The 23,616-nt window shown below is 38.7% G+C and overlaps 1 protein-coding gene across 2 annotated transcripts in view; it reads left to right on the forward strand.

Annotated features, from left to right (window-relative positions):
- Positions 1-23,616, forward strand: part of caprin1b (cell cycle associated protein 1b) — an 89,623-nt gene that overhangs the window by 8,320 nt on the left and 57,687 nt on the right. Inside the window, exon 1 of one of the 2 annotated variants that reach the window (XM_059975947.1) lies at positions 12,854-13,197. The exons of the other annotated variant lie outside the window; for it this stretch is intronic. Within the exon in view, the coding sequence (XP_059831930.1) occupies positions 13,006-13,197 (192 nt within the window). The 5' untranslated portion in view covers positions 12,854-13,005. Of the gene's footprint in view, positions 1-12,853; positions 13,198-23,616 lie in introns of those variants that run through there. 2 annotated transcript variants of the gene reach the window in all.

Below are 23,616 nucleotides of genomic sequence, written 5' to 3' on the forward strand. Positions count from 1 at the left end.
TAACAGATTCACCACTCTCTGGCTAAAGAAATTCCTCCTCGTCTCCTTTCTATTCTGTACTGTATGTTAAATAATTGGGTAAATTCAGAGGTTTTAGTTATAAAAGTTGAATGTCAGGGAGTGGACTACGTTAATGAATGACATCTATCATGGGTTTCCAGGCTATGTTTTCTTGAGCTTCACGGAACCATTATATAAAGTTTAAGTCAGTATTCTGGGTAATTTATTTTTCTTTAGCTGTTGGTGCGAACTGATTTGATATTCTGATTTATCCAACTGTAAAGACAGTTATGTCTCAAAACAGGTGCAGACAACATGTTAATAACTTACTTGTTGAAATTTTCATGGATTGGATTTCAGAATAGCTATTTTCCCAAGATGCTGGCTCACATCTCTCCATCTGATTTTGTGACCAAGGAATGTTCAGCTTGGCTGAGCATCACAGTTACGAAATATTGTGCTTGATCATTTTATTTCATTGTTGATATGAATCCAATAATGGAAATCTACTACCCAATCATGAAAGCTTGTCTTAATACTGGGTTTTAAAAAATATGACTGATTTAAGAAATAGAAGTTTTACATTGCTATTTGTTCTTGTGTTTTTCCACTGCAACAGAAAGAACACTGGTTATTTTCACAAACTTTTCAAGTTGCTAATTTTAGTTCCAAGTTTGATCCAATTGGAAAAGAAAATTGTCCTCAGAGATAGTCTCCACATGTAACGTTAATTGTAAGCATTTGAAATACCGTACTTGGAGATATAAAATAGATTATAATCCATTTCCTTGTTTTCTTGGATCTTCTTTATGCTCAACCTCTCACATCTTCCATTCTATCTCTCATTGTCTGCTGAGACATACATTAGTGGTTTGGTGGCAAACTACCAATAGATGGAGGTGACCAGGAATGTGTGACCCAGGTGGGTGATTTTTGTGTTGCTGACCCAAAGTCTTGAGAATTCACTTTCCTTTCAAAGATGCTGCTCAACCTGCTGCATTCCTCTAGCAGATTATTGCTCCAGATTCTGCGATCTAAATCTTGTATCTCTATCCCTAATTAGTCTGTCTTCCAAATACAAATAAATCCTGTCTCCTAGAAATCCCTTCCAATAAGTTTCCCATCATTGATGTATGCCTCACTTGCCTATAGTTCCTTTGCTTATCCCTGCTATTTTCCTTAGCTAAAGGCGTATCGTTCCTGTCTTTTGGCACCTCATCTTTGGTTAACGAGGATTAAAAAATGTTTTGTCATGTCCCGGAAATCCGCTCTTTCTTCCCATCACATCCTTCCTTTCCTACGACACTTCTTGCATTGAAATATATGCAGCTCAGGGCATTAGTTGCATCACATTCAATCTTTTGATTCCTGACTTTGTCTGAGGTCTTAGCAACAGCTGTCTCCACATCCTCTCCACCATCTGTTCTGGCACTTTGGTTCCCATTCCCCTGGAACTCTAGTTGACTTGAACCCCCCCCCCCCCCCCCCACCAGTGCAGCACTAGCAAATCTTCCTGCTAGATATTAGCCCCCCCCCCCCTCCAGTTCAGGTTGAAACTGAAATCTTATATGCTATTCCATGGTTAGAATTCATCTGTTGAGCCCTTATAAGTCTTCTTGAATTAAGGTAAATACAATTAACTGATCAGACCCTTCTACAATCTCAGCTTTGCTTCCACCTGGCCTGCCTACTGGACTTGGCTGGTGTAACTTTATTTGCTTAAACTTTGTCATCTGATGTACTATTACATTAGGTTCCAACCCCATCCTTTCCCCACTAGTTTGGTTTCAGAGTAGCAATAGCAAATCTTTCCATAAGGATATATATTTGTTCCTTTCCCTCCACCACCCCATATTCCCATGCAGATTTTTCCTTCTTACTCTTATACAGATCATCTTCACCACAGAAAAAATCCTAATGAACCAAGTTGCTAAGTGTTCCTGAATGCATGGCATATTTATTTGCTTTATTCTCTATTCCTACCTACAGGTTTGTATGTCATTACAAATCTGTGCTTTATATTTTAAAGTTACAATTTCACTAGTTAATAATAGGTTCCACATTTCCTGTGATCTGAAGCATGTGTTTTCCTCTGGAATAAATCTTAGGGACTTCTATAAAGATACTTCTATCAATAATGTAATTACTTTGATATTTGATATGCCATCATACACAATTTCATTGCTTCTTTGAAAAGTATGTCAATGATTTGGACTGTGGGATTAATGGTTTTGTGACTGAATTTGCTGATGATACAAAGCTAGCTGGAGGAGCGGGTAGTGTTGAGGAAAGATTTGTATAGTTCAGGGTAATGGGCAAAGAAGTGGCAAATAAAATACAATGTAGGAAAATGTATGGTCATGCACTTTGGTGGAAGAAATAAATGGCCAGAGTATTATTTAGATGGAGAGAGAATTCAAAATGCAGAGTTGCAAAGGGACTTGGGAGCCTTGTACAGGATACCCTAAAGGTTAGCTTCCAGGTTGAGTCGGTGGTGAAGAAAGTGAATGCAATGTTGGCATTCATTTCTATAAGTATAGAATATAAAAGCAGGGATGTGATGTTGAGGCTCTATAAGACACTCATGAGACTATACTTGGAGTACTATGTGCAGCTTTGGGTTCCTTATTTTAGAAAGGATATACTGATGTTGGAAAGGGTTCAGAGAAGATCGATGAGAGTGATTCAAGGAATGAAAGTGTTACCATATGAGGAATGTCTGGCAGCTCTTGGGATGATTCCCTGGAGTTCAGAAGAATGAGGGGGGAATCTCATTGAAAAATTCTGGTTGTTAAAAGGCTTGAACAGATTAGATATGCCAATGTTATTTGAGAGCACAACTTCAGGATTGAAGATCGTCCATTTAGAACAAAGATGCAGAGCAATTACTTTAGTCAGAAGGTGGTAAATCTGTGGAGTTTGTTTCCACGAGTGGCTGTGGAGGCCAAGTCATTGGATGCATTTAAGGCAGAGATAAATAGGATCTTGATTAGCCACGGCATCAAAGGGTATGGAGAGAAAACAGGGGAGTGGTGATGACTGGAAGAATTGGATCAGCCCATGGTTGAATGGTGGAGCAGGCTCGATGGGCCGAATGGCTGACTTCTGCTTCTATATCTTATGGTCTAAACTCATTAAAATTTCTTACAAAATTAAACTTAGAATATTAAATGATTTTTATTTACTAATGCCGGTTATCTAACAGCACAATTTTTCTGTGTTCTAAAAAGTAAGAGATGCTTTCATTTTGTCATTATTTTTAGTTTCAACAAATCAATGAAACTTAAAAAAAATTAAATTCTTATTCTTACTAGTCCCAAACCACTAATGTGATTGTTAATAGCCATTCTTTTGAGAATACTTAATGAGATTTTCTGCCTACTACACCTCACAAATAGTCTGTCAATCATGAGCATTTTTAAGATTTGAAAATGCAGTAGATTCTGGTTAATTGGAACCATGGGGATCAGCACATTTTGGCCCAATTAGCAGCTGCCCCAAAGAGCCCAAGTTTCAGGGAAGTACTTTAAAAAGATATAAAAAAAAATACAAATTACTATTTGAGATTTAAATTATATATTTAAATGAAATACAGAACAATGAAAATGTTATCAATAGTATTACAATACTATAAAACCGAATTTTTCCTAGTATTTATCAACAGAGGAATTCATTCAATTGTATGCTTGCATTTTTTTTTATTTACTGTGTAACCCTTATGTTCTTTCAGTTGCATAAGTCTAGGGAAGACCAACTCTGGCCTCGCCAAATATGTGAAATTGAGGTGCCAAACCCCATGGATGCTACATGTTTGTTACCCTGTTATAAATTAGTACCACGAAATAACAGACAGTACACCATATGCAATTAAACGATTTATAGTTCTTTGCTTATAATTCTTAGCTTCACAAAAGGTTTAGTAAAGAACAAAAAGAAAAGGGCCCATTTTAATGAAACAGGCTAATGTACACAAGTTGGAGCTCACAGTTTCCCTTTCACCGATCCTTCATCGAGTTTCCCAGACTTTGTCAACTTCCGGCCCCACTCCTTTCAGGCATCTTCACTCTCTATCCCCATCCGAAAAAAAGACCCAGTTCAGGCACAGAGCACGAAAACACGCTGCCCTCATTGGACTGCTCACATTCCAAAGCACCCGTTAACTGTAACCATAACCCAAACAGTGCTTCTACGTGCAGTAAGACCATTGCATTAGCAATGAGACCTTCTTGAGGGTGTTAAAACTGTAAATGAACGAAATCATCACAGACACCTGCTGAAGATAATGGACTGCCTTCATGCAATGCTTTCAGTGATTGCATCCTCCATATCTTCATTTGCATGGTAACATTCAAGATAATTTCAATACCTTTAAATTCTTTGTCGTCCCTGACTTGTTGAAGTAGTGAAATTGTTTCATTTTCACTCCCAACTGTTTCTGGAATCTCCAAACCTTGTACTTGAAGCTGCAGTGAGCAAAACAGTTCTGAATTGTCTTGCTGCTTATTTTTGGCCACTATTAATTAAAAAAAAAATCACTGCTTTTTGAATACAGCGTGTGCAACTGATGCTATTTAAAAACTTCGCGCTAAGCATGGTGTACAATCTAGTTAGAAACTGTTTGGCAATGGTCTGTCCCACTTTACTGATGGCAAAATTAACCAGAATCCTTTGTACTATGCATCCGTTGGCTTGTAGATAAGAGGTGAATGTGTGATTATTTATCTTCACATTTTTTTTCTCTAATTCTTGTTAGTGTCTGGCAAAATTGGTTAATTTCTTTCGGAAAAATACTTTGGGCAGTAAGATGGAACAACTTAAAGGCGGAAAGGCTTGAGCATGTACATATTAAGAAAGATGATGTGCTGGAGCTTTTGGAAAGCATCAAGTTAGATAAGTCACTGGGACCGGATGAAATGTACCCCATGCTACTGTGGGAGGCGAGAGAGGAGATTGCTGAGCCTCTGGCGATGATCTTTGTATCATCAATGGGACGGGACAGGTTCTGGAGGATTGGAGGGCTGCGGATGTTGTTCCCTTATTCAAGAAAAGGAGTAGAGATGCCGCAGGAAATTATAGACCAGTGAGACTTACTTCAGTGGTTGGTAAGTTGATGGAGAAGATCCTGAGAGGCAGGAATTATGGACATTTGGAGAAGGATAATATGATTAGGAATAGTCAGCATGGCTTTGTGAAAGACAAGTAATGCTTTACGAGCCTGATTGAATTTTTTGAGGATGTGACTAAACACATTGATGAAGGTGGATCCATAGATGTAGTGTATATGGGTTTCAGCAAGGCATTTGGCAAGGTACCCCATGCAAAACTTATTGAGAAAATAAGGAGACATGGGATCCAAGGGGACATTGCTTTGTTGATCCAGAACTGGCTTGCCCACAGAAGGCAAAGAGTGGTTGAAGATGGTTCATATTCTGCATGGAGGTCAGTCACCAGTGGTGTGTCTCAGGAATCTGTTCCGGGACCTCTACTCTTCATGATTTTTATAAATGACCTGGATGAAGAAGTGGAGGGATGGGTTAGTAAATTTGCTGATGACACAGGTTGGGCATGGATAGTGTGGAGGGCTTTCAGAGGTTACAGTGGGACATTGATAGGATGCGCAATTGGGTTGAGAAGTGGCAGATGGAGTTCAACCCAGATAAGTGTGAGGTAGTTCATTTTGGTAGGTCAAATATGATGACAGAATATAAATGGTAAGACTCTTGGCAGTGTGGAGATTCAGAGAGATCTTGGGGAGGTGGGGTCTGAGTCCATGGGACACTCAAGGCTGCTAAGCAGGTTGACTCTGATTAAGAAGGCATATGGTGCATTGGCCTTCATAATTCATGGGATTGAGTTTAGGAGCCGAGAGGTAATGTTGCAGCTATATAGGACCCTGGACCCACTTGGTGTACTGTGCTCAGTTCTGGTCACCTCACTACAGGAAGGATGTGGAAACTATGGAAAGGGTGCAGAGGAGATTTTCAAGGATGCTGCCTGGATTGGGGAGCATGCCTTATGAGAATAGGTTGAGTGAACATGGCCTTTTCTCCTTGGAGTGACTGAGGATGAGAGGTGACCTGATAGAAGTGTACAAGGTGATGAAAAGCATTGATCATGTGAATATTCAGAGGCTTTTTCCCAGGGCTGAAATGGCTAGCACAAGAGGCACAGTTTTAAGGTGCTTGGAAGTAGGTCCAGAGGAGATGTCAGGGTTAAGTTTTTTTTTATTCAGAGAGTGGTGAGTATGTGGAATGGGCTGCCAGTGACGGTGGTGGAGGTGGATATGGTAGGGTATTTTATGAGACTCTTGGATTAGGTTCATGGAGCTTAGAAAAATAGAGGGCTATGGGTAACCCTGGGTAATTTCGAAGGTTAGGATATGTTCAGCACAGCTTTGTGGGCTGAAGGGCCTGTATTGTGCTATAGGTTTTCTATGTTCTTTGTTTCTACTCCACAAGCTCAAATAAATGAACAACAAAGTCATTGGTTGATTTGCGCTGATTTGAAATCTATTTTATTTCCACCTCTGCCACTTATTTGGTAAGTTATGGTTGGTCTTGACCTTCCTATCAAGAAAGTAGTCAACTTTGCTTTGTGAAGGGCTAAATTGTGCCTTTTGGCTGTGAAGATTTGGAATTGAAAACTTGGGGTGATTTAAGGTTATTACAGTAACTTGATTATAAGTTGATTACAAGGCACAAAGAGAATATTGTTTAGCCTGAAAATATTACATTGGAGTGCTTATTGTATGATCAGTATAATTAAGATTGGACAAAGAAAGGGGAAACTATTTCAGAAACTTGCATGTTTGAAGTTTTGTGTAAGTTTGTAATGTCAGGTTCCTGATTGTAACTTTTACAATAGATGTAAAGCTTAAAATGTTCACATTATAAGCCTTAAAATATAATTAGCAACACTAGATGATGAAGTCTACATTATCAGTTAAGCAGGTGTGTTTCTTCTGTGCACTGTTGAAACTCTTATTTCTGTTCTGCACCTTGCATGGGTTTTTGAAGCTGATTTGATGTTAGATGCCTATTGTTGCATTCCCTCTAGGTTACAAATATCCTTGGAGAGGAAGGTTAAGAATTTGTAGTCTTACAAAAAGCTGTCTATCATTGAAGGAAGACTTGCAGTTGTGTGTAGCTTGCCTTTTGCTTTCCTACTTGCTGTTGTATGTTCCTTTTGGTTTGTATACAAATATTTGCTGTTCCTCTGAATATTACATTGGGGTGCTATTGGGCTTATTGTATGATCAGTATAATTAAGGATTAGACAAAGAAGGGGAAACTATTTCAGAAACTTGCGTGTTTGAAGTTTTGTGTAAGTTTGTAATATCAGGTTCTTGATTGTAGTTTTTACAATATTATTAAGCCCTCTGTTGTTTAAAAACCAAAGAACATAATGTTTCACTTTTTTATTTTCAACCTCAGTGGATAATCAATCTTTTAACCTGTCCATATCTCTTTGTAGCCACTTGCTGTCTTGGTGAAACTTAACCAAGCTTGTACCTTGTCAGTAGATTTGGATACATCACTTACCTATATCATTGGTTGCAAATAGCTTAGATCGAAGCACTAACCCATGCAGTATCCCACCTGTGATAGTGTGCTAACCCAAAAGTGACTCACTTGTTGGCTGTAGGGTAAATCAATTCACAATAATGCCTTCAGTTCTCTCCCATCACAGTATATTTTGTGCGATACCGACTTGGGTGGAACTTCATGGATACATCATCTGATTCCAGGGAAACAGCAAAAGTTTTTACTGATTGTAAAATCTGGGACTTCTGATCTGTAGATTCTTCTTATGCTATTCATCCTTTTCTTTTTAGCAATTTTTGGAGTTCCAACCTCTTTAAGAGACATTGCAAATATTACTGTTACTTCCCTAAGTGATGTGGTTGGGCATCTGGCTTGCTCATTAGTCTGAATGTCCAATGGATTCTAGAGTGCAAATGAAGAGTATGGTTGGAGACAGAATCAGAGTGCTTGTCTAATTCCCACAACCTTGAACTTGCTGTGGTCACTGGAACATCTTTTACACCACTGTATAATTGAAAATATTGAAATACCAGTACATTTGGGTATTGATAGGAGTCACAACTAATAACCCAGGAAGCTGCTGCTGTGGCAGTGCTGAAGTCTCAAGGGTGTTGAACTATTGGACTTTTACTGTATTTTTGAAATATCATCATTTTGCCAGTGTGGAAAAAATACTAATTAGTAATATTATTGTAAATTTGCTAATACCTGTTACATGGTACAGTACTGATGTTGAATAGCCTGACTGTTAGTTGATTCCTTGACAGACTGAACAAGAAAATGTCTTGAATGCAATCGGAGAACTTGTCCAATGTTCTTGCTGCAATTGTCATCTTTCTAGCCTACATGAGGATTAAATTTCTTCATGCGTATGTTCCGTCCACATCAATATTCTGATTAGTTCTGTGCTGGATACTGTCTACTGTTAAAGGAAACACTATTGTTATGATTTTTTTTCTCTTCCACTCAAACTGTTTCTACATCTTGAGTTTCTAAGCTAGGATCTTTGTAAACTGTTTTCATTTGATGGAATTTGCTTTTTCTTGTAACTACTAAATATACTGAAAAGATCCTATTCCAAGATGGAAATTCAATTTCATTTGCATCAAACTAACTTTTACTGGTACATTTTGAGGAAGATGTTGCTTGCATTCTGATGCAGTGCCTTAACGTTTTTTTTTAAGTGCTCATTCTTGACTTGCAGAGGTTTCCTTAACCAATATGTTATTTGATTGCACTTCCTTGACATTCCTTGCTGAATTAATCTTCTATTCTCCAGACCTCACAAACTACATTTAATGGTTCCCCGTTTATCCACCTCATTTGTTACATCCTCAAATAACCCTAATAACTTTTTCAAACTTTATTTGGCTTTCATAATACAAATACATTCACTATGCTATGCCCTGTTTTTTTTCTTTAAGGTCCTCTAGGTTGACTCCTAGGATGAAGGTTTATGAAGTGGGGGCGTAGCAGATTGTGCTCAGTGGAGTTTAGAGTGAGATTCTTAGAATCTATCCTTTTAAGCTCCTTCTGAATCTTGTTGAAATGTGTATGATTCTAATTGGGCTTGAAAATTTAGGTTCTGAGAGTTTTCTCTTTCTGGGAAATCCTGAACTAGAATAAGTGGTTATACTTTTAAGGTCAAGAGGAGCAGTTACTTCCCAGGGTCATGAATCTTTGGAATTCAGTATCCAGAGAGTTGTGAAGCATGAATTATTGAAATGTTCAAGGTTAGGGTGGTCTTTAAACTTTTCCATGGGGACGACAAAAGTTATTAAGAAATTGGTAGGAAATACAATTGAGGTCAAGACCTAATCAGCCATGGTCTTATTCAGTGATGGAGCAAGCTCAAAGCCACATGATCTAATCTTATGTTTTGTTCTAGGCTGATACATTGGTATTGAGGGTCTGGGACATGGAGAGGAGATGTTTAATTAGTTCCTCTTTATATTGGCCATCTTGTTTTAAAAGATCTCTGGATTTGAAGAATAGTAAATAAATTCTAATCTGGTGCATGTTTTACTCTTAACTAAAATCATACCTGGGAATATTTGGTCTGGAATCAAATAAACTTGATTGTGGGGTCTCTTTGTAGGTTTGATGGGATGATTACTAATAAAAGTCACTAAACTTTAAGAAACTCTAAAGGGGGAAATAAGCCACTTTCTGTTCAAAGTGGAAAGGTAATAACTAGGTGGTCAATATTGCTCTAGACTGTCAGATTGTAACCTCTGCATATCATCAATCTCCTTTGTCATCAACGTTAACATTACTTGAGATCAAGGATGACTCATTCTATTCTAGTTTTGTGGGTCCTGTGACATGCCACAGGTATTTGTTAAATAGTGCACTGTGTAGACCTTGAGATTATCATTGCTATTCTGAATGTTGCTTCTAGACTTTGAATAATTATAGGCCATAAGTTCCATGGATCTGTTAGATTTTGCATTTTTATTCAAGGCAATTTTGAGAACATCCTTGAATACCTCTGTCTGCCTGGTAATTATTCTTGTGACAAGTCTCAGAAAAGTGCATTGGTTTCAGGAGTCTGGTGTTGGTCATTTCTTTTTGAAATCCCTGTTGTAGATGATTCAAGTTCCAGGAGGGCAAGGATCACTGTCACCCAGTGGATGATGAGTTCAGTGCCAGTTTGAGATTTTGATCTTCAAACATCTGTGTCCTTTGGTGATATTTAATTTAATCATTGATATTTACCCTTGCTGGGATTGTAGCTCAACTACTGAGATTAGTGCAACTTAAGTTTTGGAGTGGGTTAGGTGCTGGAGAAGGAGTTCCCAACCTATCTTATGCCATGGGCCATTACCGTTAAGCAAGGGGTCCGTGAACCCCAGGTTGGGAACTCTTGCTGAACAGTTTTTCTTTAATTCTGTAGATTATTTCCACCCCAGTAGGAACATCAGAAAGTGGGGCAATTATTTGACCTTGCTCTTCAGTGAGGTTGGTTTTATTTTGTGCTTATTGCTTAGAATCACAGCTTTGTTAAGCAAGCATACGATGAAGACCAATTTCTGCAGGCAGGCAAATTTGAGGAGTGCAACTCATGATTGACCGTCAAAAGCCTCTATAAGATTGAAAAAAAGCCAGGTAAAATACGTGGTATATTCTATTAAAACAGCTGTTACACAGTGAAGGTCATGTCCACTGTGCCTCCAAATGGGGGACTGCTTAGTGCAGATTAGGAACAATGACTTAATAGTAGGAGATGGTTGGGCAAGTCCCTATTAAGCTGAAGCTCCTGCTGGTTGGGAATTATCAGGTTTGAGGCATGAGTAAAACTGAGCTGTGGGGTCAGTAATAATTTCCACATTTGGCTGTAGGTTTGAAGCCAAGAGAAAGTAAGTAAGTTCAAAGTAAATTTATTATCCAAGTATGTATATGTCTCATGGAAGGAGGTTACTGACTTGAAACAGTCACTGTACAACTTTTAAAGGTGCCTTCTGACCTGATTTGTGTATTGGCATTTCTATTTTGCTTCAGTTTGTTGCCTTTTGAGACCCCTGTCCCATCAAGACATTGCGATCAGATGCTTGTTTTTGATAAGAATACATTACAGCAACATACACAAAATGCTGGAGGAACTCAGCAGGTCAGGCAGCCTCCATGGAAATGACAGTCAATATTTCAGGCTGAGACCCTTCAGTTCGGGAAAGAAAGAGGGAAGATGCCAGAATAAAAAGGTGGAGGGCGGGGAAGAATGATAGCTAGAAGGCGATAGGTGAAACTGGGTGGGAAAGGTAAAGGGCGAGAAGTGAAAGAAGCTGGTTGGAAAGGAACATGGACTGTGGGAGGAAGGGAAGGAGGAGAGGCACTGGGAAAGTTGATAGGCAGGTGAGAAGAAGTAAAAGGCTAGAATGGGGAATAGAAGAGGGGAGGGAGGGAATTTTTTTTAACTGAAAAGAGAACTTGATATTCATGCCATTAAGTTGGAGACTACCCAGACAGAATATAAGGTGTTGCTCCTCCACGCTGGGGGTGATCTCAACAAGAGGCCACGGACCGAAATGTCAGAATAGGAATTAAAATGCCGAGTCACCTGTAAGTTCCATTTTTGGTGGATGGAGTGATGGTGCATGACAATGTGGTCCCTGATTTACGACAGGTCATCCAATGTAGAGGAGGCTGCATCAGGAGCCCTGGATACAATAGATGTGACCCCAGCAAATTCACAGGTGAAGTGTTGCCTCACTTGGAAGGACTGGGGCTCTGAACGGAAGTGAATGGGCAGGTGTAGCACATTGGCCTCTTGCAAGTTTAAGTGCCATGAGGGAGATTAGTGGGATGAGACGAATGGATAAGGAAAATACAGAGGGGACAGTCCTGGGGTAAGCGAAAGTGAGTGGGGAGGTAAAGATGTATTTAGTGGTATGAACCTTTTGGAGATGACGAAAATTGTGGATAATGATATTATTACAAGACACGGTTTATAGGTTGAACAAATTGACTTCACTTTGCCATGACTTGGCGGCGTGGGGGGGGGGGGGGAAGGGAGGGGTGATGGGAGTAGTCTGCAGATCCTGTAAATTCGAAATAAGGACAGAAAATGCTGGAAATCAGGTTAGATGACATCTGTGGAAGGAAGTGAAGTAACTCTTCAGATTAATTATTTAACAGGATTTTTTAAAAAAAAATAGAGTAGCAAAGCTTGTTTAACGTGGGCCTTAAAACGTGGTCATGTTTTATGATGGCGTGCTGTTGATTGGTATTTCCTTTGGTGAGCACAGGGGTGGAAATACTTTATGGAACCGAGTAAGGAATTTGTAGCTTCAGAAATGAATATACGAGGTATTTCTAATTGATCGAATTGCTTTCAAAATGTTTAATTTGCCTTGCGTGGAACGTCATGTTTTCTTTGGTGTCTATCAGTAAATTACACGACAAATCTCACGTGGATATAATAAAAAAAATTACATATCTCTCAGGAGAGTACGACACTCATGAGCATGAGAAGTGTTCGTTAATTTCACTGGGTTTCACTTCTGGCCGCGCGGCCTGCAGCTCCCGTCGCTTGCTCATTAGTTACTCCTTCCTTTTGTATTTAGTTGCCGAAAGAGTGCCTAAAATGTGTTGTTGCATTTCATTAGTAAATTCAAGCCGGTTTAAAAATATAATTAGTCAAATTTCATGTGTATTATTTAAAATATATTTATAAAAATGGGATGCTTTCTCAATTTGGGGCCCCGGTCGGATGGGGGCTGCTTTGTAGGACGCCGGCGCGGTGCGGACAGACGGGCCTTGAGGGGTCCTGGCCGATGGCAGCGAGTGCGCGCCCACTGCGCGCTCCCGCTCTTCAGTCTCGGTGTGCTGTCGCGCGGAGAGCTCCAGCTGCTTCTCCGCATTTTTTTTTCGTTTCAACAAAAGTAGAAACTTTTTTCCCCCAGCGCCTGTTTCATAGCCGCCTTAAAAAAAATTAATTCAGCTTCCAAGAGAAAGAGGGAAAATGCCAGCAGCCACCGCCACAAAAGCAATCGAATCCCGATCCTCTTCCGCCGCCGGAGCCGAGGCTGCCGCCGCCGCCGCTGCGGTGAGTCTCCAGGCCGGGCAGGGCCAGGCGGCGCACCCGCAGAATGAGGCACTCAGGCAGGTTCTCAATGTCATCGACAAGAAAGTGCGCAACATGGAAAAGAAGAAGGTAAAAGGGGAGCCAGGCCTAGCTGTCCCAGTGCAGGAGGCTTTGGCCTTCATTTAAAATGAATGCTAGTCAAATTGGAGCTCCATAATACCGCAGCTATCTCAGATTTTCAGGCTTTGTATACTGGATGCTTAACTGAACCCCAGCCCTCTTTAGATTGAATATTGGTGTCATAGTAGAGGCCTGCTGTTGTTCGAAAGCATTGCCTGAAGTTTAATATAAAGAGCTGCAGCTACTCTAGACTTGGTGTCTTCTAAGTTTTTTTTTGATTAAATGTTTAGTATAAGCAAATATGTTTTTTGTAAATTTGTTAATTCTTCAATTACATTTTTTTGTGAGGACATGGAAGCGATTTAAATAAATTAAACTCCATGCGGGGTTAATTTCAGGAAATATTTTCACACAGCTTGAAAGAAATTTGAAACTTAACACTAAAAACTGATGAGGCTAGTTCCGTTGAAATTTTAAAAGTTAAATTGAAAGTTTTAAATTTATTTGATGTTGTCATAACCAAAGTGGGTAGATGAATTTCTGATGCATATTTGAGTGGGGGAATGTTCTCCCATATTGATTGCCACTTCATTCCGAGTGACTAATGTTATGAGCTCTTAAGATGATATTAAATGTAAATTAAGTATAATTACTTGTGATAAACAATCTTTAATGTTTTTTTGCAGTTGAATCGGGAGTTGGATGAGGGGGAGGTTCTAGTAAAGACCCTTCATTGTCTTTCTCTTTCCACAATACTGCTGATTAGCATTTTTTGTATTTTTATTTCATACTAACGTGACAGAATATTGCATAACTGTCCTTTTTAAATATCATTACTTAAATTAAGTCTTTGAATGGTAATTTGCTGCATTGAACACAACTAATGAAACACCATAAACATGAATCATAAATCAGATGTAATCCTTTGGATAACAAAGCTGCTGCAGTTGAGACAAAGTGAATTATTTGCAAAATGCTCCGCGTGGTAATATTTATTTTTTGATGGCTACAACACATTAAATAAACATTCCATTAGCTTGGTGAACTAATTTGCATGTTTTTGTATTTGGCTGAGATGATTGTGTCATGTGAACTGTCGTGTAAATGAGTTGTATGGTTCCTTTTGGAGGAACCATAGATGTCCTTTTTCAGGACAAAATATGGTATTTCAGAAGTGTTCTCCTTCAGAAGCTATACCCATACTATTGGATGAAAGGAGCGAAAATTGTTTAATCAATCAGTTTTAGGGGTGAGGTGGGGGCATTTACACCTGTGGTTTTCTAACATGGTGCAATAGAGGGAACAATGAGTCTAATTTTTTTTTTAAGAATCACAGTTGAAATCTGTTTCGTTTATTCTCCAAGTTCCATCTTGCAAACTTTCTTCAATGGTAAATAATGCAACACCTTCCTGGTTCTCAGTTTTAAGGATGTGTGAATGCTGAAGGACTTGTTTTGTACCAGCCGAGGTGGCAGCCATGGGTGGTTTAGCATTGATCTATTAAGATTACAGGGATTTTTGTTTTCAAGCTGGTCTTACGAATCCAGTTTAAATGATTCAATTCAAATTCATAATGCAAATAGTTTTGATCATCCTCTGAGTAAATTGAAACAAATATAACTCTTGTTCTGATATACATGAACCATAAAATATGGTTATTTTGAGGTTGATTTGTATCGCCATTGTATAAGTAGCTCAATAGAGGAATACTTAGTCAAAATTTTCTATCCCTGCTCTCTCTTTGAGGTTTAAAGCTGAAAGATGCGGCTGTGTTATTTTTCCTGTTTGAAAATTGCTTAAACTGAAGCTTATGAATTATAAATTGTTATTCAACCTTTTTCCTTACTTAAATTTTAGCCATTGCAGTGGAACGAACCATTCTTAATTCAGTGCCGATAGACTTCAACCCATCACTAATACCATTTTTCTTGTGAGCTTGTCTAATCACTATCAGGGGGCTGCTTATGCTAAGAAATATGCTATGCAGAACTTGTCCTTGCCTAGTGTGTGCACATTTTTTCATTAAGTTACTGCTACTAATGAGTGCAACCCTGGGCTTGATTTTCGCCTTAGGAGTTAAGGTTATAGGAGCTAATCATAATTGAAGTTTTACTGAGTTAGTTAACTTGGCATGGAAATAACTTTCTGATCTACGGGGTTTGCTATACTAGCTATTATTGATGACTGCTAGCTATAAAGGGTACTTTAAATTACTTTAAAATTACTTATTTTTCAGTTGACATCTGTTCTTGAAATGGAAATACTTGAATCAACGTATGTAGGGTAGGCGAAATATTTCCTGTATTATTTGAGCAATTGAGTCTTTACTAGCTTTATCCAAAAGAAGTATATAAATATAAGAAAATGTTTAAGGCAGAATCCAAGACAGATGTTTGTTTGCTCATTTCACTCTTGCTTGCTTTCTGTTTTCACTTCTTCCCATTGTTTCTGCCCTACCATGTTGCATAATTGCTCAGTACCTGTATGTTGAGAAAAGTCGATTATAAGCATTGTCTGTCTTGGCAAAGTGTTGGATCATTTTAAGGAAGCCAGTGAAAGAATCCACAATGCTTGTATCAGTTGAGCATCTATAACAGGGGTGGGCAAACTTTTTGACTTGAGGGCCACAAAGGGTTCTAAAATTTGACAGGGGGGCCGGACCAGGAGCAGATGGACGGAGTGTTTTGGTAATACACCTCATAAGAGAAAACAAAATATCATGGGATATGTAGAAAACATGTGCTTTAATTTCGATTGAAAATGAACAAATGCATTACAACAAAATTTCTGTCTTTGAAGTCCCATGGTATTTAGCTATTTATTGAAATGACTTTTAGAACACTGAAAATTCTGTTATCCTTCAAGATATTATCATCATCACTCTCCTCCTGACTGTCTTTATTTCAAAAACGGTAGGAGATGCAGGTCTACTTGTCCTGCTCCTTCTTATTCAATTGTCCCCTGTGCCAAAACTCAACAACGACCCGCACAATGACAGAACAGTGAGAGCGCGCCAGTATGCGGAGCTCTGTGTTCGCAAATCCCCGCAGGCTATCTCCCTTAGCCGGAACACTGGCTAATTGTGAGCCGGTTCGGATGTGCCAGGAAATGGGTCGCCACAAGGTCACAAAGTAAAGCGCAAATGTGGAGTAATACGCTGCACCTCAACAAAGGTCAATGTATATAGAGTGCGTCATCTATTGGGAAAACGCCAGAATTGCGAGGAAAAAACGTTAAGGTTTATTAATATAATTTCATCAAGTTCTGTGGGCCGGATTAAAAAGCTTAACGGGCCGCATATGGCCCACGGGCCGTAGTTTGCCCATGCCTGATCTATAATGTGGGCTATTTACAACACTTATCCTGACACTTCATAACTGCATCAAGATTATTCCTTGTTAAGTATGTGCTTACCTTAATTTATAGTGAAGATCCAAAAGAAATACCATGCAATTATTTGAAATTTGTTGATCAATCTCAGATGATAATAAGGGCAAAGCAGCTGGTACTGATGGCTGAGCAACAGTACTGGATACCTAGAATTTTATTCAGCTTTGCTGTTATTGAAGATCATAACTACCTCAAAAATGGATGTTTTATTTTTGGTGCGGCAAGTGGAATTAATTGAAACTACGTGAAACATTGCAAATATTTATTTGATTCTGACTTCTATTATACCTGGAATGCACTTGGCTTTAATTTATGTCTTTTAACATTATGCTCAATCTGTGGTGTCTGGTGGCATGGAGCTTGGTGCATCCTGGTGATTTGGTAAAGGGAAGCATTTCCTTATTGTGCTTAATGAAATCTGGGAAATAAATTTAGCTTGAGCCAAATAAAATTGAGGTACGGGATTGCAGTTGATGGAGTCTGGAGCAGAATAAACAAATTATTGGAGAATCTCATTAGGTCAGGCAGCATATGTGGACAGTGGATAAGTCACATTTGGACTGCAAGAGTAGATGAGAGATGACTAATATTAGATGGAGAGAATGTGGAGCAAGGGCCTGCAAGTGATTGGATCCACGTGAGGAGTGATGGGCAGTTGGAGGAGAAAAGCGTGGAAGTAACATTAGAGTGTGTGATGATAAGTGAGTGGTGAACAAACGGCTGCAGGTGATGGAATCTGATCGGAAAGGAAGGGGAATCCTGGAACCAACTAAAGGAGGTTGATGGGTAGATCGGAGAAGTGGGGGAACAGGACTCAGTAGAAAGACTGGTCTCGGGAGGATAATGGAGATGGATAGAAGAAAGATGCAGGGTGATTTTGGTGTTAGCTGTGTAGGAGGAATTGGGTAGATCAGGAGGAGAGAAAAAAGTGGCAAATTGGAGCAGTTTGTCTGAAATCAGAATTCTGTGTTCATGATATTTGGTTGTAGACCGCCTAGATGGAATGAAAGGGGCTGTTCCTCTGGTTTCCTTTGGCTACACCTTGGCAGTTGAGGACAAGACAGGTGCAGTAGAGAGGGGGATTAAAATGGTTTGCATCAATCTGAAGTCTTGGCTTGGTATCTAAATTGATTATTCATCAATCTCCCAACTTTATAAAAGAGTGTGGAATGTGAAATATAAAGGTTGCAGGTAAAATTAGTGGGGGAGTGGGACTGCACTGTGAGCCAGCATAGAGCATAGTCTGAATGACTGCTCCCATATTTCAAGGAAAAATAGAGGTAATGGTCCATTATGTTTTGTAAGTTTTCTTGGGATAAGCCATCTAAGTATAACAGCATTGTAACATTGGCAGCAGTGAGACAGATGACTGAATGTAATTTGCAGGGAGCATTAACAAGGATTGGCGAATTTCAATTATTGTATTTAGCAGCATTGTCTTTTGAAGTTGCTAGACCACATAACAATGAACACCAGTTGCTTTGAATCTTTGAATCTTGAAGATTCAGTAGAATTGACAAGATTGCTTGGCCCAATCAAATGAATTAATAATGTACTCTGGAGACAAAAAAATTGAACTTTGCTCTTGACTGAATGCTGGTAAGCTGGATTTATTTTTTTTTAAAAAGCATAACTTTGAAGCCTGGATTTACCAAAGAAGTATTGTGCTTAAAGCTGCCCAGTATGGTTGATCACTGTGCCCAATTTCTTCATAATTATAGCTAAAACCATTTCACATTGAGGCATGAATGCACATGTTTTTCAAGCTCTTTGTTGTCAAGTCATATAGATTGCATAATAAATTGAAGCTTTTTCAAAATTATTTCACAATTAAAGTTGTTCCCATAAATCAGAAACTTTGTCCTACTTTTGTTAGACCAATACCTTAGGTGCGTTAATCAGAATTGTAGAAAACATCTCTTCAAATTAAAACTGGTTTTAAAATCTGTTTTGATATGCTTTTAAACAGAAATTCATGCAAATTTCTTCTCTACAGCCATATTTCATTAATGCGTTAATTAAGGACAAAAAAAATGTTTGGGCGATTTGGGCATATGCTAAAAAATGGTGAATTTGCTAATTTAGTCATTAATTTATTTCTAAACTGGGTTTAGTGCAGATGTGCTTCAAGTATTTGATGTTTGGGGAAATGAAGAAAGGAAGCTTGCTGTGATGGGAGGGGGGAGAGATGCTAAATCTGCCTGGATTATTTGAGCCATTGTATATACTTAATCCAGGCTACCTCATGGATCACCAAATTTTAGGTAGCTTTTAGTGAAGATGACTTTATCCTTCAGAAATTATTCATTGGACAAGTTTTGATTTAAAATTTTAGAGGAAACATTTGACATTGTAATAACTGCCATATATAAAATAGTAACTTTCTTTTCTCGGAGGCTAGTTAACCAAATTTATTTTGGCACCCTTTTTGATTCAAATGTTTGAAGTTTGATTCCGCTGGTTCTGATGTTCAAATATACTCTTTCTCTACTATTCATGCTTGTCTAGGCTTGTAAGGAATAGGGAATTGCTGCATATCTCACACCATCCAGCCATGCAAATGGTCATTGGGATTTCATCCTTATTTAACTATAATTTATCCAACATGTTTTACTTTGCTGTTTTTTGGCCGTAGTCTTTAAAGTTCTTTATAATAAAAGTTTGTATAAGTGGACTTCTCATGTTTCATATGAGTGGAAACTAAATTTGATAATTTTGTAGTTGTATTTTGATATTAGTATCCTGTTCACAGAATTTACTTTGCTAATATAATAAACTGAATTAAATTTTGCAATTTTTTAAAAAAAATAATGAATGCCATTGCATATGTTACTGTTTGTGATCCATTTTCAAAATTGGTCAGGAATTAAATTTCCAGAACAAAGTTGATGTTTTTGTCATTGTCCATGATCAATTCTCTTTATTGAAAATTTCCATGATTTTTCTTCCTTGCGGTTTTAATTTTTGCATGATTATTCAATTAATTGAGCAAATGTTCCCTTGGCTTGGAGTGAGGATCTCCAGCCTAAATTTAAAAATTTATTTAGAAGAATCTAACATCTAAGTTAACAAATTTCACAACAACATGCCAGTGATAATAATTCTGATTCTGTAGGCCCTCTTGGTGGCGCAATAATATCAGCTCCGGACTCCGGAGCAAAGGTTCCTGAGTTCATATCCAAGTTGGGTTGAGCGTCGAGCTAGCAACTCAGCTTCGTAAAAACAAGAATAGCTTGCTACGGAAACACTGTCATGACGGTGCCTCGATAACTCCACTGCCAAGTTAAAGGCTATTCTTCTCTCTTCTTGATTCTGCAGGCTTCTGTAATTTAAAAGAAAGTCACATTGATCTTGAACCTAAAGCTGTCTGTGTCTAGACGTACATTAGCCAAGAGTCTTGGGCACTGGCTCCTTTCTCCAGAATTCCCTATCCATTTGGATTCTCTCTTGCTTCTTGCCCTCTGTTTCTAATTATTGCTAACTGCAATATTGACCACTGTATTTTTTCCTGTTGCTTCATGCGCTGTAACCTAGTTCATTCTGAAATTGCAGCACCCTGCTTATTAAAACCAGACCAGGTAATGTCACCAAACCTGCCTGCAAGAGTGATGCTGTTATGGTCTGAACTGACTTCTATTTCATATGTGCTAAACACCAGCTCTTGGTTACATGATTTTTCTTTCCATCCAGATTTATGAAATCTGTGTTGAGATTTTTTAATTTTTACTTGCATAAGCCATGCATTCCTCTGAATCATGATCCTAACATTGAACTCACTGTCTTATGACCTGGGAAATGTTGACTATCTTTCCTCAGGAGACCTTCCTTCCACAGATTCTTCCAGGTATTTCCTTGCCTTCTACCCTCTGCCCATGGTCTGTAAGTAGCATTGGCCAGGCAGATCCATGGTTTCAGCCTGCTCTTACTGAAAATATATTTCTCCATTTTATCTTCCATTTTTTTCCTTTCTTTGTCCAGTCCCTTTACTCTCACATCCATGACACCTCTGGTGCCCTCCAGCACGTAGACAATTTCCAATTACCTTCTCTGATTTGGTTTATTTTGCAGTGATATGCAATTCTTCTGACTTTTATCCACAATCAGGAAGGTCTTAACAGTTCACTTTTTTTTTTGCATAGGCACACAACTCATTCCCATTCACTCATTTAGCTGAACTCATCTTTATATTGAGCAACTTCTCCACGTCAAAGTATCTAAAAATCTGAGTTGTAGCTATGGAGCTTGTATGAGTTCTGGCTGAAATTTTGCAAAATACAGAATTTGTTCTGATTCTCCTAGGGAGTTGCTGCTATTACTCTAGGCCAGGGGTCAGCAACCTTTACCACTGAAAGAGCCACTTGGACCCGTTTCCCGCAGAAAAGAAAACACTGGGAGCCGCAAAACCCGTTTGACATTTAAAATGAAATAACACTGCATACAACGTTTTGTTTTGCCTTTATGCTATGTATAAACAAACTATAATGTGTTGCATTTATGAAATTGATGAACTCCTGTAGAGAAAACGAAATTACATTTCTGCATGCAACAAAAACATTTTGAACTCCAAAAAAAAGACGTTGGGTTGAAGGTTACTTTGAAGTAAAATACTCAACGTCTATTTGAGTCCTTCTTGTATTTATGAAAAACGCCAAACTTAAATTTGCCGCCAGCAGCAAACCAAAAATAACGTCAGCCAGCTGTCAACCTGAAAAATAAAAGGACTATTTCACTGAACAATGAAAACATATGAATATACGTAAAATAATAGGCAATTAAAATATTTATCATACTTGGTCATGTTGACTCACACCTGACAATGCAGTCGTATTCAGTAGGGATGGATCGATGCTTAGGGGAGTGACCGGGAAGGATAATGTGTTTTTTCCCTCTCTGAACTCACAGAAGCGTTTCTCAAACGATGTTTGCATTGCGATGATTGCAGAATGTAAATACTCCAAATTTATCATGTCGTGACCTTGTTTGAACTCTCTCAAATTGGGGAAGTGAGACAATGTGCCTTTCTGTAAATCTCTGGCAAGCACTGTCAACTTGCGCTCGAATGCCAAAACATCCTCCAACATGTGCAGGGCTGTACGTCCTTACCCCTGAAGAGCTGTGTTCAGCGTGTTCAGGTGCGCTGTCATGTCTACCATGAAGTGTAGCTTTTCCAGCCACTCTGGCTGTTCCAGCTCAGGAAAGGTGAGCCCTTTGCTGCCCAGGAAAGTTTTCACTTCTTCCAGACACACGACAAAGCGTTTCAGCACCTCCCCTCTGGACAGCCAGCGATAAAAACACGTTGTAGCGGTGTGCTACACGCAGTCAGTAAACTGCAGTCAAAGATAGCTTTATTCGAACTAAACAGCCTTGCTTTTAAGCCTTCCTCAATCCGCCCCCCATGGGCGCGGATGCTGCAAAAGACACGTACTCACAAACCCCCGTAGGCTATCTCCCTTAGCCTGAACGCTGGCTAATTGTGAGCCGGTTTGGATGTGTCAGGAAATGGGTCGCCACAACGTCTAATTTAGATTGTACAAGATCACCATAATCTTCAAATTTAGAATTACATTTCAAAAACTAACAAACTAACATAAAATACATTTTAATTAAATACTGACCAATTATTTCCCAAAGCAACAGGGAGCCGCAGCACAGACGTAAAAGAGTCACATGTGGCTCCGGAGCCGCGGGTTGCCGAGCCCCGATCTAGGTGCATCCTCCACAGATGGGTCATCTGTGACTTTTCTGGATATCTTTCTCAGGCTAGCCAGAGAATCTATTACAATCTTACAAATGTACAGAGCTGCCTTCTCTACTTATGTCCTCTCTACTTCCTGATAGGGTTCTGTTCTCTCAATTCTTCCATTTCATCATTGTTGCCTGGATGACATCATTCCATACAAAGACATTGCCATCTTTCTTGAATCATAGTCTATGGGGTTTTTGACCTCATCTCTGATTTCCCACACATTTGTTCTCTCTTCCTCTCTCTCTAAATAGAGTAAATATAAAACTATTGAAATCCTTACTAGCTTCATGATTCCACCATACCCTTCTCAACATTGAGGGATGTATTGTTTTCACAAATGTCTGCATTTTCGTCCTCACCAATCACATCCCATCTTACAGTACTTCCTCGTGCAACCAAAGGGAATGACATGACTGCTGCATTATCTCTACACTTTACATCTTCCAGAGACTTAAGTAGTATTTTTAAATGAAACAATTATTTAATTCCAAACTTCTGGTCTCCTGTAGTGCTGTAGTGAAGCCTAATGCAATTTTGAGGATCCACACTTTTTCCATCAGGGATATTATCTTCTGGATTTGATATTAAATTCCAAAATTTAGGAAACTTGTTCTTTTTGGGTCAGATGTGATGATTTCTCTGTAAGTCATCCAACTATTATTTGGCCCCTTTTTTCCCTCTTTTTCTGTTAATTTGGCCTCTGAGTGCCTCCTTTGATGAATTTAGGCAACCAATCTCCGGTACAAATCTGACTTCCCTTATTAACTTGGTTTTTCTTGATTTCAGTTCTGACAATGCATTTTCAACTTGTAACATTAACTCTTTACATATGCCACTTGCTGAACATTCATAGCAGTTTCTTTTTATATTGCTAAATTACCTTGGCATATATTCATTCTGATTATGCATTGATAGTTATGTTTGCATTTAGTATATATCATATACGTTCTTTTGAGGGGCTTTAGTTTTGATTGTAGGAAAGAAAAGATGACTTTGTTCCACAATTTCCTTGTGTTTGATTAAGAGAATCTAATCTTAGAGATGAAATTATCTAATATTTCTGTAATATTCAACAGATACTCTGCAACTCAGAAGTAAACTCTAATTATTATTGGCTCTTTCTCCCCTTCAGTAAGGATACATTTTTGCCACCAAGCTTGTTGAAACTTGATGTTCTGAATGTATATTGCATCAATTGACCAATTCACCTTCAGTATGTTTTTTCGCCCAGACTTTCATTACATAATTTGTGTCTTGTAGATTTTAATCTAAATAGTGGTTAAGATCTACGT

This window comes from Hypanus sabinus, chromosome 7, assembly GCF_030144855.1.
Source record: "Hypanus sabinus isolate sHypSab1 chromosome 7, sHypSab1.hap1, whole genome shotgun sequence".
Classification (NCBI taxonomy): domain Eukaryota; kingdom Metazoa; phylum Chordata; class Chondrichthyes; order Myliobatiformes; family Dasyatidae; genus Hypanus; species Hypanus sabinus.